Here is an 18,894-nt window from a genome sequence, read left to right as displayed (position 1 = left end):
CTATGAAAGAAAGTATTGGGAAAAGACTGCTTGGGTAATATATACCAATAAAGTGAAGTCTGTCCATAAATAAGTCAATAAAACTGTGTCTGCAGCCTGTGACATCAGGATGCTGGCACAGTCTTTAATGTTAACAACCTTGTACAGAAGCAAGACTTAGGTGGTGCATGTTTGCCACTGATTTTCTAAGTGCTTCTGCACAGGAAAATTGTATTTGTAAAGTAAGTGAAAAGGTTAATAATCACTGCTTGTTATGTCTCTTCAATATGTCCTTCTGTGGAGAAAGCTTGGGGAAAAAATATTAAGAAAACCCTAAAAATGAAAAAACCAAAATGTCACAACTGCATTACAGTCTGAAATGTATGTCAAGCAAATAATTTTCATGTTCTCTTCTTGCATTGCCTGCATATCCACAAAGTTTGTAAAACAACTAAATGATGATTTATGCATGGTAACTTCCTTAGCAGTAATTGTTATGCCAAGAAAAACTTATTTACTGGTTGCAGACACTCATACAATAATATATGTTTTTTTATTGCATGAACCAATCAATCAGTGTGAGGCACAGATGGTGAATGGTGAAAACAGAAAACATGTTTGTTTTCCTTCATTTCTAACAAAAATGTCTAAGCTATATTGTTGTCACTGAGAAGTGGGTCTCTGCTCTGAAATGTGGAGCAAAATAATGTAGCTTGACCTAGAAACTGTACAGTTTCTGTGGCTAAAGAGGTAAAATCATGCTGCAAACAGGCAACAAAAGATAAATTATGGCACATATGTAACTTAGCTCATGTATTTGTGTTTAGAATCACAGAGAATTCAAGAAATGACAACATATTAATTCTGAAAATCAGATCAGCAACAACAAAAAAGACCCTAAATGTGTAGCACTATTTCAGTACTCAAAAGCTGTACTTCATCCATGGGAACTACACTGAACCAGTAAAGACTGAATACCACATCAATATTCCCAGCAGCAGCTCAGGAACTTCACAACTCTTCTATTGTTTTATTTATGAATATTGCAGCTCAAGCTTGCTCAAGTTCCACAAGGACTCCATGGCAATCTTTAGGGTGAAGAAAAATCACAGGTTTGCCATGTGCACCTATTTTTGGCTCTTCACTCAATATTCGTATCTTTTTTTCCTTCAGTTCTGTCATAGCCGCTTTTATGTCATCAACCTTATAAAAAAGATACAGTTCACACAAATTAACATATTGCACTGTATTATGCAGATTTTACATTTAGAAGCAATAATGTAATTCCTTACTGAAATGTTATTTCTAAGTTCTAATATAATTCTGAAAATAAATTAGGTTTTAAAATGTTTTAAGAAAACATTTTACATGTTTTAAAAACCATTTTAAAACATCTAGTCTTAAAAATAAAAATACTACAGAAGTTTGCATTTGTTATTTGAAGATTTTATAAAATACCATTTAAACAGATTGTGCTATATTTAAGAAATTAATAAACCAAAATTATTCATGCACAAAGCCCATTGATTTTTTTTTGTTGTTACTTTATAAGGACTCCATAAATATTCTAAATTCTGCATTACTTTTACTAAGGAGATTATATTGCTATCTAGCTCTCAATAACTAAAGAAAAATACCTGCCTTTATAAGTGATGACAGAGCACTGACTCATTAAATGCTGGTAAAAAGGGAGGGCAGTGGACAGAAGGTAAAAGTCCCTTTTAGATTTATACATTCTCCTTCTGAGTAGGTTAAGGCTTATAAAGTTTCCTAATGAAAAGAGCTTGGAATTATCAAAAATATATCCAAATGTGGTCTTCCTATTGAAATTAACTATAATAACAGCCATTAATACAGTATTTCAGTAGAGTTTCCTACGGAAATATGCAAATAACAGAAACACGCCTATACTGCACGCTGTGATCTGAAGTTCTGATGTCATGTCATCCAATGAAATCTGAATTTTCCTAAAACTTAAATTCATTTTTTGAAATAATAATATTAACACTCAATTTAGAAAATTTAACTGTCAATAATTAAAAAATACCTAGAATTAAAATAATGTTATTTTTCAAGACTGAGGTGTCTGGACATAATTTGGTGAATAAACTTTCCCGATGCCATTGTAGGGAAGAAGGAAATTCCTAGCTTTAATTCAGAGGAGCAGACATCACCTAATTCCTACCCATTTGCAGCATTTTTGTTCATGAATATTCCAAACTCACTACAGCTCTTCCTACACACAACTACCAGTCTGCAAAACAAAAAGAAATGACTGTCAAATTATCTAAACTAGAAAGGTTCCATGTGCCATGGTCCCCTTATTCTTTCCCCAAGCAGAAAAGCCACAGCAGCTGCTGCTCCTGTCCTGCAGAGATGGCCTGAAGAGAAACTGAGTCTGGGCTCAGCTGGAATGAATTCCTGCATCCCCAAGGATGAGTGACAGTAAACACTGGAAATCCTTTGGGTGCATCCATGTTAGGAGAGTACCATGCTTGGATTACTCTCTTACTCTAGTGTGTCCACTATGGTTTTCACTGGAGGTACTACATTGTAACTGGTCAGGAATAATTTAATTTCTTCCTAAAATACTTATGTTTTTTGAAACAAGTTGCCTATCAAAACATCTGTCTAAATTTTCCTTTGTGTAAGAGAGAAGAAATATGACAGCCTTGTTATGTTAGTTCTTGACACAGGTCAATCCTATTAAAATATGCATACTTTAATGTATCTATCTTATTACATTAAATATTTTGTTAAAATACCTCAATGCAGATATGATGCATTCCTCCAGTCTTGTTTTTTTGTAGGAAGCTTGCAATGGGACTTTTCTCTCCTAATGGATGTAGAAGTTCCAGCTTGGTGTTTCCCAGCTCCACAAAAACAGTGTAGACACCGTGTTCAGGAAGAGCAACAATCTCACTCACCTGGGCTCCTAACACATCTTTATACAAGGACTGAGCTTTCTCCAAATCAGGCACTGCAATTGCCACGTGATTAAGTCGGCCCAGTTTCCATAAAGAGTTTGGAATGTTTTGTGAAAAGGACTTTGATGATGATAGAGTTGGTACTGTGGGAGCTGAAGTCTGCAATCTGCTAAGAAGCCCTGAAACAAAAGTGAATATCACTGACACAATGCTTTTGAGAAAGTCTCAGTGCCTGCTCTTTCCCCTATAAACGCCCACAGAGCTGCCAAATCATTGGCACACCCTTGTGCAATGCTCAGGGTAGACCGAGAGCAAGGAAACACTCATTTTCAGAGCAAGTAAATATTCAGAAGTATTAAAAAAATAATTAAAAAACCCACAAAGCTGACTCAAATTTGGTGTAAATCCTTACATATGCCTGGTGCAAAGAGGAAAACATGACCAATTGTAAAGGCCAACAGAATAATGTGCTTAAAAGTGACTTTTGAAATTTTCAGAGATTCTTACAAAATAAAAAAATAAGGATTGCCTATACATCTCAAAATTTTAGCAAACAAACAAAAAGGTTGAGAAGAAAAAGAAAGATATAAACTGAGGGTACTTACAAATTGATTACATTAAAAATTAATCTCTCAGCACTAGAATCTAGAGGGGTTGGGGGTGGGGAGAAATTGTGATAGTATCAGTTGTTTCTAGAACCAAAATTAGAATTAGATTAAAGGATATATTCATAAAAGCCACATTTTAATTCCATGCCTGTTTGCTTTAGGCCAAGTCAGAGCTCCCACTGCCTCAAGGCCAAGCTGGAGGCATCTTAGCATTTTGGGAGTCTTTGAGGCATTCTTTGCTTTAAAGTCACAGATGTGCTATTCTGCTTAGAGACTGTGCCAGTGATGCTCTGAGATTCTGGATGCTTTGAAACACACTGAGGATAGATAACCTGGCTAGGCTCTTGGTGCTCTGTAAGGTCAGTAATAGCTGTAATTAATTAAATCAGCTTTGCTTCACTATATGGAGTTGAGAACCACCATTCCACAGGAATTCAAGATTATACAGCTACCAGTTAATTCTTCTTCAAAAAGATAACTGATAAATCCTTAAACCTAAGCCTTTCTGAGCATGGTGCTGTGATGGAGGAAGAAATGTTTGCATATATTTGACACTTAAAATTGCAGCATGCAATGTGCATATCAGGAAGGGCTTAGTGTCACAAAAGTCTATTCACAATCTTTTGATGGTACTGAATCAACATCCTATATTAAGTATTTCCAGAAACTTGTCCAGTGCTGCAAGTAACTGCCCTGCAGTATTTCTTGCCAGGCTTTCACACAGTCCATCTCCTGTCATCTCCTTCATCACAGCCAGAAGTTCTGGACAATGCTTTCAATTGTTACCGTTAGGCTATCATACTGGTATACAACAGAAACTGCTTTTCAACATTTTGCATGTTAAAAAAATCCCCTAGAAACTTCCACACAAAGAAAAATTCTTGTTTTTCAAATGCTTGTGCAGAAACTATTTTGTAGAAGCACTTGCCATGTCAATGCAGCTGAGTCAGGGTGAACCAAGTAATTCTGTGAGGGAGCAGTACTGTGCAATGCCTAAAATGCACGAGGTACAAACATGCAGCAACTAGGTGGCATGATTAAAAGCATGGATAATTAACTAGTGTAGAGTTTAACAGCTAACCAGAGTAAATAAATGTGTTACAAAAAGTAACAACCCCCCCAACATCTGCTATACAGTCTTTCCTGCCCACCTAAGCTTCTACTGAAGTAGCTCTGTTTTGTACTGTAATTTCTTAAGACATTATTCAATTCTTGCTAAAGCAAGAGATATTTTTCCACTTGGAGGAAGGCAGTATTCTCTAAATAAGCAAAATCCTTTGAAAGAGAAGGATCCCTTACTATATAATTTATTATGTTTTCCAGAGCCTTTTACTGTTTTATTCTTTCTTCCAAATATTAATAGACGGTGGTTCAATAGAAATACTACTAATATAGATCTTTTTTTCAAGGAGTCTTTACTAATGGAAAGGCAATAATTTTCCCATTCTTTTACATCTGACATCTATAGTTCTTGCTGCAGTTCACACAGGGCATATGATTACATAGTTATTGTAATTCAATTTGTATTTTTTCTATTTCAAGTAAATTGACAAAGACACAAATTGTTTGTTACTAAGCTATTTCTGAAGCACTAGAAAAAATAATAGAAAATGGTCCTTCTTCTGGGTTCTGCCCCAGAAATATTTGATGTCTTGTGTTTCCTGGGAAGACAATAGACTGAAAAAGTGAAGTATATTCCTAGGATTCTTGTAAAGTCAAAGATACTTAAATGCTCACTCATATAAGCATTTATTCTATGAAGTCTTGTGAATTTATCCAGGCTCTAGTCAGATGCATACAGAGTATTAATTTTAAATCCTTAATTGAATTGACTGAGATTAAACAAAAAGCATTTGTGTTTTTCTTTCATTATCTAGATTAGTAATTATATAGATTACTTAAAATTCTAATCTTCTAACCCAATAATCAAAAAATGTCCCTGCAGTGAAAGCTTTTCAGCAAACTTCAGATTGAAACCCTAGGAAAGAAACACTTGTATTTATACATCTACATCAAAAAATTCGTTTTATAGTATATAGCCTTCTTCAGCTTCATTTGAAGAATATTTTTAAATTTATCTATTTGGGGATAGTTCTATTGATGGTTGACTGATCTACCAGTAGTATGCACATCAGAGTTTAAATATACAGTTGTACAAAGTAAGGGTTACGTTTTGTAACTGAGCAGATTATGAAGTAACAAGTCTGAAGTACCCCATAAACTGAGATCCTCACCCTTCAAATGTTTATTCATAGGCTTGTTTGTTGCTTCTGATGTGGAGCAGTGTTCATGGACTTAATCAAGGAAACTAAGGAATCAAACACAAGCCAAATCCAACCAAACTCGGTCATGTTCTCTGTGGGAAGGTTTTACAACAGTGGGTTGCAGTAAGAACCTTGTCACTGGGCACTGCTCTGTTAGTGCACCTTGTCACCCATTTCAGGTGGAGACTCCCAAAGCATGGAGAGGATGCTGTTACCATAGGGAATCTGGCACACAGGGGCTGTGTGTTCACTCTCTGGATCAAACGGAGAAAGGGGTAGTGTGGTCATTCTTAAACTCCAGCAATCTCAAGGTGGTGTGAGTATCTTGGGAACTCTGAAAGCTAACTCAGCTCACAGTGCTGCTCTGCTCTGTGCTGGATGGGGCTTTTGGGAATCAGAGGGATTTCACTGCTCATGGAAAAACAGTCTCAGTGTGCTGCAGCTCTGGTTCCCTCCATCCAAGTCCAGTCATACAAAGGTGTTTCCATTCCCAATATCTTACTGATCAATCACTGACAGCACTGAGCTTCTCCTTCACTTTTCTATTGGTCTGTGGCTACCAAATAACATGGTGTGGTTTAGGTACTGTTTGTTTAACCCGCCCTACCAGAGTGAGCACTACGGGTTATTATCATGAAATCATTTTGAGTTTGACCTCCAAACCACACTTGGAAAAATTACAAGCTCCTCCTTGCGCCTTAAATTTGGAGTTTGCTCTGTAAATTTACCTTATGCCACCTAATGTCAGTTGCTAATGTGTCCGTCAGTTGGATCGGAGACCGTTTTTATTTACAGAAGAGGTAGTTTCGCTCGGCCTGCGAGGCTCTCCCGGGGAGATCCGGCAGGACAGAGCAGGCACCGAGACCCGCCACCGCCCCGTGCCGGCCCCTCCGCCGCCGCCCGCCTTCCCGCCGCCCTTCCCGCTGCCGGCCGCGTTACCGGCCAGGGTCACCGCCCCGCGTTACAGCCCCGCGTTAAAGCCCCCCGTTACCGCCCCGCGTTACAGCCCCCCGTTACCGGCTGCTGCCCGCCACAGCACCGCCGCCATCTCACCGCCCGACCGGCAGCGCTCCAGCGCGGCGTGTCGGCAGCGGCGTGTCACGGCGAGGGGCCGTGCCCGGCAGCGCTACCCGCCATTGGAGCTGCGGCCGTGCCCTCCCTCGGGCCGTGCTGGGCGCAGAGATGGGAAAGGAGCATTTGCCGAGGGAGTTTTCTGAGCAGATCCCACAAAACCAGTTGGGTTTTGTGAAAAAGGGCGTTGACTGTTCTGGTAAATTTTAAAAGGTTTAATAAAAAAGACAGTAGGAGACAGAGACAATAAAGCAAAGCGTTAAAACGGCCGGGTGTTTGGCACTCTGCCAAGAGCACACCTGGTGTTTTGGAAACGCCCTTTATAGACCATTTCTACTGCATCAACTTGATGCATATTCATAGACTTTATACATATTCAAACTTTTCTAATAACTAGTTTGCCTTTTCCAGGAAGTGTTCAGCATGGCCACTCCTTGGGCCCACCTTTTTAGAGCATGCATGTTTCTTGGCTTGTGATTTTAATTCTCTTCTTATCACTTTTTAATTTGGGCCTTGGCTCGCTCTTTCCACAGAGTGAGTGTTGATAATCAGCAGGGTCCCCATTATCTGCTCATTGAATGTTATCCTAACTAAGCAGACACTTCGAACATATTATATCGACTATTATATCTACTATTACAGCAAAGCTGTAATATATTTTAACATTATACATATATCATTCATCTTAATACTTGCGAAAATCCAATATTATAATAGGTATCTATAACAGTTTGAAAAGATCTCCGAGATCATTGAGGCCAAGCTATGACTGAAAGGACCTTGTCAACTAAACCAAAGCTCTAAGTGCCTGTTGGGAGTTAGGTGTCCTTCCTTTTGTTCTGGCTCATCTGTGGAATTTTTACCCATTAGTTGCGGGGAAACCTGATTGCTGGTACTCAGTGGGTGCTTGAGAAACACAAAGAGTTCGGCTGGACCCAGGGGGGACGGAGAGCAGGAAAAAGAGAGGGCGGGGGCAGCTGGGGGCTGGATGGTTTCTTCAGCTTCAGAGCAGGACACTCGCTGGGAGCTGTTGCGGGCAGAGAAGGGAATTCGCCATCACCCAGACGGAGCTGCTTCTTCTTCTTCTTCTTTCTTCTTTTGCGGGCCTCGCACCCCCTGTCTTGCCGGTACGTGGCAGTGCCAGGTATCGCCACAGAGCTGCTGATCCACCTCAGCCACCGGCCCGGGATCTCTGCTCATCCCTGCCTTTCCTCAGAGCCCTGCAGGAGGAACAAGCCCGAGGGGGTTTGTGAAGCAAAGCCTCTCCTCCATCCCTTCCTTTGTGCAGCAAAGCCTCTCCTCCATCCCTTCCCGTCTAGGCTGAGAAGGCTGTCACGGGGGCCCTGGTTCTGTTTTCTTGCTAATGCTGTAGTTATTGTTGTTTGTTTGCCTGGTTATACACACTAGTAAAGAACTGTTATTCCTATCCCCAGATCTCTGCCTGACAGCCTCTTGATTTCAAAACTATGATAATTCTGAGGGAGAGTCTACATTTCCATTCCAAGGGAGACTTCTGCCCTCCCAAGCAGACACCTGTCTTCCAAACCAAAGCAGTGCCACATCCAGACTTCCCTTAAACACCTCCAGGAACAGTAACTCCACCACTTCCCTAGGCAGCCCATTCAAGTATCTAATCACCCCTCTGTGAAGAAATTTATTCTGATGTCCAGCCTAAATGTCCCCTGGAACAGCTTGAGGCTGTGTCCTTTTGCCCTGTCGCTGTTGCCTGGGAGAAGAGACCAACCCTCACCTGGCTACATCTCCTGGTGTAGGGAGTTCTAGAGGACAATAAGGTCACACCAAGGGCCTCCTTTTCTCCAGTCTGAGGCCCTCCAGCTCCCTCAGCTGCTCCTCATCTCACTTGTGCTCCAGTTACTTTTCCAATTCTGTTGCCATTCTCTGGACTTGCTCCACCACCTCCATGTCCTTCCTGAATTGAGGGGCCCAGAACTCAAGGTGTGGCCTTGTCAGGGTGGAATAGAGGGGAAGAATCACTTCCCTGGTCCTGCTGGCCAAACTATTCCTGATATAGGCCAGGATGTCATGAAGCATTGTGCCAGAGAGACTCAGGAGAATGAACAGGCTGTCTGCTGATGCTGTACTCTTGTTATGTCAGGCGTAGCACACTGCGAGTTGCTGACATATAGTCTAAATAGATAAACAGTTTGTGCCACTTCAAATCTGATTAAATGTGATTAGTTAAAAGTGCAGATCAAAATCAGCGGTCAAAATGGCTATTTGAAAGTCCCAATATATGACACTTTCAATTTCCAGCCCAGGTTGTGTGTCAGGTGTGTTTTTGATGTTTAGAGAATTGTAGGTACTGGTCACAGTCATAGCTCTGCTGGCTGGGCCCTGCTCCACACCATGGTTTTTGGAGTGTGCAAAGTGACAGTGTAAAGGGACACAGAAGTGGCATTGCAGGGCATTCTTTTCTCTGCACTAAAAATAATTCATTTTTTGGTAGGAAGGAAACATAAAAGCAGCAGAGGCAGGAGCAGTACTGAAGTTAAAAGGTTAGTCCTAGTTTTGGATCAAGTTGCAGAAAGTCTGTGTGGTCTGTGGATGTAGGCCTTAATTTGTCTTCATAAAATAAACTTTAAGGTAACTACATGGTATAAGAGGGGAGTTGAAGAGCACTGGGCAGTGCTGTGCTGATGGTGAAGGGGTGTGTGCATGCCTGGCTCGCCTGAACTTGTAGATACGAGGTAAGATCAGGTTGTGCCCACAGAATCAGCTGGAGATGTGCGGTTCCAGAATAGCCCTTGTATCTAGGTCAGAGACTCCAAATGGTTAAGTAAGATGACTGTAACTTCACTATACTTAGAGCAGCTTTCCCAGTGCTTATGCACATCTCAGTCTACAGAAACACCGCGCCCTTCCCAGGGGGGAAACAGCAGTCATGGGGCATGACTGCCATACCTTCCCTACTTGGGGCTGTGGGAGAACGACGCGCTTCTAACTGAGGGCAGGGCCAGGAGGCGGGAATGCTTTAGTTCGGGAGGCGGGAATGCCACGGCTCGGGAAGCGGGGCGGGGCAGAGCTCCGCGGGCGGAACCACTGTGTGCGGAACCTTGGCGGCGGCCGCGGGAGCCGCCCGGGCAGGAGCGCTGGGCTGCGCGGCGGAGGCGGTGCCGGGTAGCCCACGTGTGCGCGGGGCGATGGCGGCGCTGCCGGGAGTCCCGGGTGTCCAGGCGATCCAGAGGATCCAGACGTGCCTCAGGGTGGCGGGAGCGGCGGCGGCGCGCCCCGAGTGCTTCCTCAGGTACCGCGGGGCGGCGGGGGGAGGCACTGGCAGCCCTAGAGAAAACGTGGAGGATAGTACCCAGGTGTAAAAGTTGAGGAGTGAGGCGATGGAGAATGGCAGTTACCTTTTGAAATCTGGAGTCTGGACCATTGAGGTCTTTACTTCCCAAAAATACCTGGAGTGCTTAAATAAGATCAACATATTGTAAGATGCAGCTGTAGAAAGCTGGAATTTTCTGTCCAGTTGCTACTTCATACACAAAATGTAGTAAAGCTGAAAGGATTAAGAAGTTTGTCTTTTTGTTTCTATGAACGTGTAGTAGCAGTACTCCAAAAGATGTGTGGAAAGTTAAGCCACAGCAGTAACTATTGAAAGGTGTTGTTCTGTAGCACCAGAGTGCCACAGCACTTACAGGAGAAGCAGTGTGACCGTGTGATTGAATTAATGGAAAGTGTTAAAAAGTGTTAAGCTTTTATTTTTCCACTCTTAGTGTGCAGGATGGACTTGCTGCCGACTTTAGAGCAATGACAAAGACTCTCTATGATTTGAATAAAGGAAGTAACATAGTTCGTGGGGGCCCTCTAAAAGAGCTGGTGATAGAAAATTTTGATGAAGAACAGATTTGGCAGCAATTAGAGCTCCAGAACAATGCAGTTCTCGATTTCTTCAAGAAATCCATTGCAAGGGATGCTGAGGATGAAGATCTTTGCCTTCTCTCAGACCAGGAAGAGGATGGCTCTGATGCAGAGACCAGTAGTGACAAGGAGCTGGAAGACAACATAATGGAAGTAGAAACGGAACAGATGAATGTTTATACAAAAGATAAAGATAAAACTAAAGATAAAGAAAAGCAAAGTAAACTCAGAGAAAGCATAATGCAGAAATACAGTGATGAGGATTCTGATATTGACTTTGATATTGAAGCATTGGAGCAACAAGCTAAAACAGCCAAGGAAACCACATTGAGAAAAAAGGGAAGAAAATCAGTCGTGGATGACAAGTTTTTCAAACTGGCTGAGATGGAAGCTTTTTTAGAACATGTAGAGAAGGAAGACAAAGAAGAAGAAGAAGAAGAAGAAGATATTAATTTTTTTGAAGACATTATATCAGATGATGAGGAAGACACTGAAGAAGCTGAAGTCAAAGTAAGAATATCAGTAAAATAATTTTCTGATATCTCTTTTTCTTTAAATCAAAATCTGATATCTGTTAGGATAACCATAAAGTGTTTAACCCTATGTAGAAACTGCCAAATTACATTTGTTTAGGTGATTGCTGATTACTTCTGAAGCTTTACTTTAACAATGAATATCTGGTAAGAAAATTTCCTGGTGTAGAAGGACATAGCATCCTGCTATTCCAGTCTCTCCTTACATGGGCCTTGGGCTTTTACATAAATAAAGGAAGAGATAGTACCCACAGGAAACCAGGGATCTTGAAGAATTGCAGAATAGGTCACCCAGCAAATTAAAAAGATTTGTCACTCAGCATCTGGCAATTAGATATCACTAAGTGGCTGATGCAGAGTAAAGTGTTTTTTCCAGGGACATGCCTTGTAACTCTGATACAACTTAAATTGATGAGTAATTGATGCAAAAAGAAGTATTTTATTATTTAATATTACCAGACATTCTTACTAGCAAGTAAGAGATATACCCAGGGAATTAGTGTCCATTCCAACACAACACTGGAAAATCTACAGCTCCTTGATTTCTGTATGTGTGAGTGGTAGAGAACTGTAAATACCAGGAAAATAAATAAATTTTACTATGATGCCCTGCCACAGGTTAATGCATCACTAACCTGAATTACTGTTACACAAGTAGTACTTTTCTTCAGGCATTAAAAACTTTAAAAGACAGATACCCTTTGATTTCTGTCAGTCTTAACAGCTGTTTGTTTTCTTTCTTTCCCTCTTGCCTTTTTAGCCAATTAAAAGTTCCAGAGATATGACATACAAGGATTTCTTTGATCCAGTTGATGATGATGATGATGATGTAGGTAATGATGCTGAAGAGGATCAGGAAGAGGAAGCAGAGAGTGCTATTGAAGAGCAAAATGAAGAAAGTATGTCTGAGTAAGTAAAATGTCCTCATAATTTTACACCAAATTAAAACAGAAAATACTGAGAATGCCACACTCACTCTGATCATAGTTTGCCATTCTCAGTTAACTGTTGTATGTTCATGGTTTGTGTTGTCACCTTATGTAAAATAAGCTTATTTAATTTTTTAAAATATTGTCCCTTGATCTTTATTTGAATAAAGTATTTTAGAGTTGCTCAAGGTTATTTTTATTATCCAGAAGTTTCCCAGTGTCCTGTTCCCTAGTGTCCTGTCCTCCTCTTTAGGGAGGTCTTTGAGACCTGTTTTAAACTGTAAGTTAGTTGTAACATCTAAGGGCTGAAATATCTTCACGTGAAAAATTATAAAGGCTTCTCAACTTTTATTTGATATTAAATGTTATTGTTACAGGTTCGAGAATGTGGATGAAATGGTAGAGCACATGAGAAGTAAAGAAGCTTCTAAAAAAGTAACTTTTAGTTTGCCAGATGACAGTGAAACAGAAAATGTAACTGAGGTGCAATTAGAGAAGGGCATCAGTCCCAGTGAAATAAAGTCATCATTTGAGAAGAGACAGGAAAAGGTAATTTTGGTTTATTTTTTTTGTTTTGTTTTGTTCATACTTTATTTGGATAATACTTTGAAACAGTGGCAAATATTTTTTTTTTTTTACTTCTATCAATTTGTTCAGAGTCCAGCAAATACAAAGAGGGTGTGTAAAATTTAAGGAAAACATCTGGTTTATCTACATAGCTACATCTACAATCATATATATTCCCTCACATACCTGAAATAAATATTAATTTCTTGCTATGAGTTTACGCGTGAGCTCTGTTTTAAACTTCCTAGGTAACTGTGTTTTTCAGATGAGCAAAAAAATAAAAAGCTTGGAAGAAGCACTGTTGGAGGAGAAACCTTGGCAGCTTAAAGGAGAAGTGACTGGACAGAAACGCCCTGAGAACAGCCTTTTGGAAGAAACAGTGCTTTTTGACCATGCAGTGCGAATGGGTAAGGAGAGGGACAGGGCTTTGCTCACTGCATGTTGCAGACCCTGGTGAGTGTTCTGCTATTTGACCTTGCTGGAAACACCTATGACTCAGAAGCAGGGTAGCAGGACACCAGGTTAAGCTTCTTGATGTGATTTTGTGGTGGTACATTTTCACAGTGGAAACTACAGGAAATTATATTTTATTTTTGGTTAGTTTTTAATTTACCTGAAAGTTCATAACTTTGGTGGCAGACCTGGTAATTTATCAGCCTTACATAATATGACTTACTTATACTTGCTTCACCTTCAATTGCTACATTTTTGTGAAGGCTTTACTTTCTTTATCTGTAGTTTATTCTTTATAGAACAAGAACTATTTAGTGCTGGAGAAACATTAATCTTAGAATTCTTTGTTTTTCCTTTCAGCACCTGTGATCACAGAAGAAACTACTTTTCAGCTTGAAGATATTATTAAACAGAGAATATTGGATGAGGTTAATATTATCTTACCTGTTCCTCCTAATGTTGTTCGTAGACTTGATTCACAGGGCACATTCCAAGGATGGGTTTGAAGCATTTCCAGTGCTAGGTGTAAAATGATGTTAATTTCTGCAACTGATTGTTTTATTCTTTTGTCTTGATGAATGTGTCTGTAGATTTTTAAGTAGCCCTATTTTTATATCCCTGTTATATGCCAAGTTTTATTGCACTTCAAAACATGAGTGTGTGCAGATAAAACTAAGGAGTTTGGAATATAAAGGCAGCCTGTAAGTGTTGGCTGTTACCATAACTAGTGCTCTGAGCATTCTGAACACTGAAGAAAACTCAGTTTTTTACTTAATTTTGCTTCAAAGCCACTGATAAAAAATTTGTATCTCGCAGCTTGTTGAGCCTTACTGTCCATTGAATTAAAAAAGATGGGGAGGAGTTTGTAACTTGTTATAGTTTTTGCCTTCATTTACTAAAACCAAGGAGACAAGTAGAGCTATAACTTTTTTTTTTGTGAAAGTGCAAAACTTGGCGAGTCCTGGGAAGCTACATGCATGAACTAGTTAATGTGCCAGATAAATAACTGAAAAATATTCAAAATAAGATGTACCTGGTACTTGACTGTAATTGCATTTGGTCATTCCTTTATGACTTTCTCAGGCATGGGATGATGTAGTACCAAAAGAAAAACCCAAAGAGGAAGCTTTTGAGTACAAGAAGCGCATCAGTTTGGATCATGAAAAGAGTAAGCTGAGTCTCGCTGAAATCTATGAGCAAGAATACATGAAACTTCACCAGGTAACATAAACAATGCCTTTCCTTGGGGTTTCAAGTTCACACCATGTACTGTTCTGTGTTCATTTACACACTTTCAAAGTGGAAGTAATTTAGTCTTTTTCTGAGTGTTCACCCATGAAAGTGCTCTGAACTGTAAGTTGTGTTGTTACCAGCCTTGCTAAAGTAAAATAGCCAATGTTACAGTTACATTGCATTTTTAATGCAGCAAAAGACTGAAGAGGAAGAAAATCCTGAACACAAAGAAATTCAGGAAATGATGGATTCACTCTTCCAGAAGCTAGATGCACTTTGCAATTTCCACTTCACACCCAAACCAGTAAGTGCATAAGTTTCATAAAGTTGGGAGCCTTCTCCCTTTTTTTACCTGGATACTTTAAAATATATTCAAAAAATGGAAAGCAAAGTAAGCATCAGTGTTTACTGAGCTCATTCTTATTTCATATTAAATGCACTGTGCTTGCCTCTAAACAAATCCAAATACTTGTGATTTTCAGTTGTCTGTCAGCTGCTGAGATGCTGTGCTCAGTCCTGAATGTGTCTCCTTATTTCTAGCCGGTGCCAGAAGTTAAAATCGTTTCCAACCTTCCAGCTATAAGTATGGAAGAAGTAGCACCAGTTGCTGTTAGTGATGCTGCTCTCTTAGCACCAGAGGAGATCAAGGTAAATATAAAATGGCATAAAGATTGGGAGAGGATCTGTCTGGTTTACAGAAGGATGTACTGTCTGTTAGATCAGTGAGAATACTGCCCTTCTCATCCTGGTGGGAGGAACGCTCCTCACCTTGTGGACTTCCTTGCCTAGAATTTTAGCATTGGTGGTAGCTGGGAGGTTTCGGGGGCTGAGGTGTTTGGTTTTTTTTTGTTTTTTTATTTTCCTAACTGGGGAAAGAGTAAATTTTATTTGGCTCCAGTAGGCCATGATACTATGCTTTGTTTTTGATCTTGACTGTTATGTGATGGTCATTGTTGTCCCAACATTTATATGGATATTGAGAGGGGTAAAGCTAATGACACTCCAGAGCAGAGCAATTAGCATGTCCTGGATCAGTTGTACAAATCTCATTTCCCAGCTTTTGTCAGTTTCTGGCCTTTGCCATATCCTGAGCTGGCACTTTAAATAATGGAAATGCTGAGACAGATTTAAGTTCTGTGAATTGAGTCTTTTGCAATGTTATGGATCTATTTAGGAAAAGAACAAAGCTGGTGATGTAAAAACAGACGCAGAAAAGACTCCCACAGACAAAAAACGAGAACTAAGAAGGAAAAAGCTCCGTAAACGTATGAGGAGAAAAGAAAAGGAGAAACGTCAAAAGCTTCTTGAAAAGATGAAGCCAGAACAAGGCACAAAACTTAGCAAGAAAGCTGCTGCAGCAAAATTGAAAAGGCTTACCAAAGAAGGCAAAGCATCTCTGCTCAAGGTAAGACTGAAATCCCAAGGATAGATAATTTTTCGCTACAGATGAAAGGAAACTTTATCCCAAAGAATTACAAGTATAAGGTTGGAAAACTATGAAAAAGCTGTATGATACAATTACTCTATATAAAAGTATGTTCATCAGGCAGAAATTATTTGTGTGAGGTGCAACTTATCTATTTATTTTGAAGTTCACAAGGTGATATTCCTACAAATACTAAGACATGTTCTTTATTTCCTGCATTTAAGCCATTCCACTTCATCAGGTGGGACTACTTGAATGCACATTGAGGTTTCTATGTTCTGTCTAAGCTTTGGATAACTTAAACTGTTTTGTAACACAATATTCCTGTTTAACTTTTTCTTTACTGTGAAGCCTTCCCTATAATCTGGTCCTATTGATATTGGTTTTTGCACACTATAAAACAGTAAACTTGTGCACCACTTATGATGACTTTTAAATGAAATTCTAAAAGTCTCTGAAATTTTGAAGTATTAGAAACTAATAGGACAAGTAATTTCTTTACTTCCAGATGTTTGTACTTACCTTTCCAGAAGGCAAGTAGAACACAAAATAGAGATACCCAGTTGTATTTCATGATGTGCAAGGATCTTGTTCTTGATGCCTGCTCTTACCCATCATGCTAATTGCAATTTAGGAAGAGAATGTAATCTTAATTTCTCTACATAGCAGGAGTGGAATAAAAATGTGGTGAACAATATTCTTTGAAAATCAGTTACTAGATCTTTCTTAGGTCAAATTCCATTATGCTTGAGTAACTAGTAAGCAATATAATGGAACTGTTTGTACATTTCTTGGTTATAACAAGTGTTTTGTCCAATGACAGGATGAAGGTAAAGACAAGGCCTTGAAATCATCCCAGGCCTTCTTTTCTCAGCTACAAGATCAAGTACGAATGCAAATCAAAGATGCCAGCAAATTAAAGAAGAAACAAAAGAAGGAGAAATCAATCTCTGTTCATAAACTGAAGTTGTAATTTGCACCTTGTATAGATTAAATTTTTTTTTTCCACATTTGAGTAGGTTTTATTCTGTGTTGATCTTTAAAATACTTTGTGAACTTCTGAGATGATGTTCATACAGTTTTCTGTAGATTTTACTCTTATTTTCTACCGTAGAACTCTGATTTATTCCAAAAAGAAAGGTTCTTGGTGTGGGGAGATACATAACAGTCTAAAACACTTGACATGTGCTGTGACCATACAGTCTCTTTAATCTATAGCCCAGAGCTTTGTATCTGCTGTTGTAATAGCTCTGGATCTATAGCAGGAGGAACTGCATTTATTGAAACTTAAGATGTATCCAGGCATTTAAATTACAGAAATTATCTTTTGAAGTTGTTATTGGCAAAGAGGGAGGACACAAAAGATTTTTAAGCCTGTGGTAACCCAGAACTAGGAAATGGCATCTTTTAACTTAGACTGAGTCCAAGAATGGTTTGGATTGGAAGGGACCTCAGTGGGGTCATCTGGTCTAATCTCCCTGCTCAAGCAGGGTCATCCCAGAGGCACATGGCACAGGATTGTTGTGGAATAGCTCCAGTGAGAGACACTCTAGCCTCTCTGGACAGCCGGATCCAGTGCTCAGTCACCTGCACACTAAAGAAGTTCTTCCTCATGCTCAGTTGAAGTTCTGTGTCTCAGTTTCTGCCCGTGGTGCCGTGTCCCATTGCTGGGCAGCACCGAGCAGAGCCTGAGCCCTCCTCTGGCACCTCCCTGCACGCACCAGCGATCAGATCCCTTCTCTTCCTGCTTATTTTAACACTCAGAGGAATAATCTCCCATACCAGCACCGTTTTCAGGGTCCATACAAACAATCATGCTCAGGGTGAAAATATTTCACTATTTGATCTTTCCTTGCCTGAACGAAAACAAAACCCAAAAAACAAATCCCCATCAAAAACACACCAAAAAACTCACATCAAAAGAAACCTCCAGTTGCTGCTCCTGTGGACCTCAGCTGTTTTCCACACGTTGTCGTGAAGGGAAGTTTCAAATCTGCGCAGGGCCCGGTGTTTGCAGTAGACCCCGCCCTGCGCGAGGGAGCGCGCGGAGCGCGGCGCCCGCCATCGGCGCTCCATTGCTCAGGCCTGGCGGCGGGCGGGAGCGGCGGCGGCCCCGCCCGGCCCTCACGGCGCGGCCTGGCCCCGCACGGCCCCGGGAACGACGCGCGGCTGCGGTGCCGGTGCGTGGGGAAGGGCGGACGGCCGGGCCGGGCCGGGCCGGGCCGGGCGGGCTGTGGGGGCTCCGGCTGGACCCCTTTCGTCAGGGGTATTGGCGGCCGAGGGTGTCCCAGCGCGGGGAAGGGCGGTGGCAGCGGCGGGGCGGGCCGGTGAGGGGCGGGCCCGTCAGAATGGCAGCACCGGGAATCCCTCGGGACCCTGGGTCCCGCCATCCAGAGCAACTGCACAGCGGTCTGGAACCGTCGGCAGCTCCTGACCCCCGGCCCTGGCAGAGCTAGGCCCGGGCGCGACGCGGGCTCGGGCTCGCACGGCAGCCGTGAGGGTGAGGGCTGCAGGGCAGCCCGGTGGGTGCTCTGGAAATGGGTGCTGGGCGCCGAAAATGGTGTATCAGCAGCAAACAAGATAGATGTTCCCAGCGACAGGGCGAAGAGCGGTGGCCATAAACTAAAACACGAGAAGTTTCACCTCATCATGAGGAAGAACTTCACTCTGAGGGTGGCAGAGCGCTGGGAGAGCTGCCCGGGATGGTCATGGAGTCCCTCTGTGGAGACATTCCAAACCCACCTGGGTGTGTTCCTGTGTTACCTGCTCCAGGTGACCCTGCCTGGGCACGGGGGTTGGACTGGATGATCTCCAGAGGTGCCTTCCAACCCTGACTGTTCTGTGAAAATTAGAGGACCTGTCTATTTGAATTCCAGGTTCACTTGCTGATGTAAATGCAAACTTGAGATTAAATTTCCATTTATTAAGTCATTTAAAGGCAACTGCAGTGCTCAGATTACCTGTGGTGTGCTTCCCTGCCTGGTAAGGCAGGCTAAAGGACAGTAGCATTGTAAGTTAAGGA

At 41.3% G+C, this 18,894-nt stretch overlaps 3 protein-coding genes and 2 long non-coding RNA genes across 8 annotated transcripts in view; 2 read left to right on the top strand and 3 right to left on the bottom strand.

The window, feature by feature from the left end:
* Positions 1 to 513: 513 nt before the first annotated feature.
* Positions 514 to 6,901, bottom strand: MCEE (methylmalonyl-CoA epimerase). Its single transcript, XM_015638776.3, has 3 exons — positions 6,796 to 6,901; positions 2,745 to 3,085; positions 514 to 1,182 (listed from the first exon to the last, which is right to left on the bottom strand). Exons 1-3 carry the CDS (start codon positions 6,824 to 6,826, stop codon positions 1,030 to 1,032), a joined length of 525 nt encoding a protein of 174 aa, XP_015494262.1. The 5' UTR covers positions 6,827 to 6,901; the 3' UTR covers positions 514 to 1,029.
* Positions 6,902 to 9,976: 3,075 nt separating this feature from the next.
* On the top strand, positions 9,977 to 16,887 carry MPHOSPH10 (M-phase phosphoprotein 10). The gene is made up of 11 exons (XM_015638775.2): positions 9,977 to 10,114; positions 10,587 to 11,241; positions 12,025 to 12,173; positions 12,571 to 12,742; positions 13,026 to 13,167; positions 13,574 to 13,641; positions 14,297 to 14,434; positions 14,640 to 14,750; positions 14,987 to 15,094; positions 15,621 to 15,851; positions 16,696 to 16,887. Exons 1-11 carry the CDS (start codon positions 10,011 to 10,013, stop codon positions 16,843 to 16,845), a joined length of 2,028 nt encoding a protein of 675 aa, XP_015494261.1. The 5' UTR covers positions 9,977 to 10,010; the 3' UTR covers positions 16,846 to 16,887.
* LOC117244936 lies at positions 10,776 to 17,929 on the bottom strand. The gene is made up of 3 exons (XR_004498929.1): positions 17,788 to 17,929; positions 16,395 to 16,491; positions 10,776 to 10,863 (listed from the first exon to the last, which is right to left on the bottom strand). It is a non-coding gene; the product is annotated as an uncharacterized LOC117244936 (long non-coding RNA).
* Positions 11,684 to 14,301, bottom strand: LOC117244935. The gene is made up of 2 exons (XR_004498928.1): positions 13,658 to 14,301; positions 11,684 to 12,139 (listed from the first exon to the last, which is right to left on the bottom strand). It is a non-coding gene; the product is annotated as an uncharacterized LOC117244935 (long non-coding RNA).
* Positions 17,930 to 17,979: 50 nt separating the features above from the next.
* Positions 17,980 to 18,894, top strand: part of FAN1 (FANCD2 and FANCI associated nuclease 1) — a 41,025-nt gene continuing 40,110 nt past the window's right edge. For 3 of the 4 annotated variants that reach the window (XR_004498988.1, XM_015638973.3, XM_015638970.1), the window contains exon 1: positions 17,980 to 18,052. The gene's annotated coding sequence lies outside the window, so the exon portion shown is untranslated. Of the gene's footprint in view, positions 18,053 to 18,230; positions 18,883 to 18,894 lie in introns of those variants that run through there. The other variant, XM_015638971.3, reaches the window with a different exon arrangement.

The sequence above is a fragment of the Parus major genome, chromosome 10 (assembly GCF_001522545.3).
Source record: "Parus major isolate Abel chromosome 10, Parus_major1.1, whole genome shotgun sequence".
Lineage (NCBI taxonomy): Eukaryota > Metazoa > Chordata > Aves > Passeriformes > Paridae > Parus > Parus major.
This window is presented reverse-complemented; position numbering and strand designations above follow the sequence as displayed.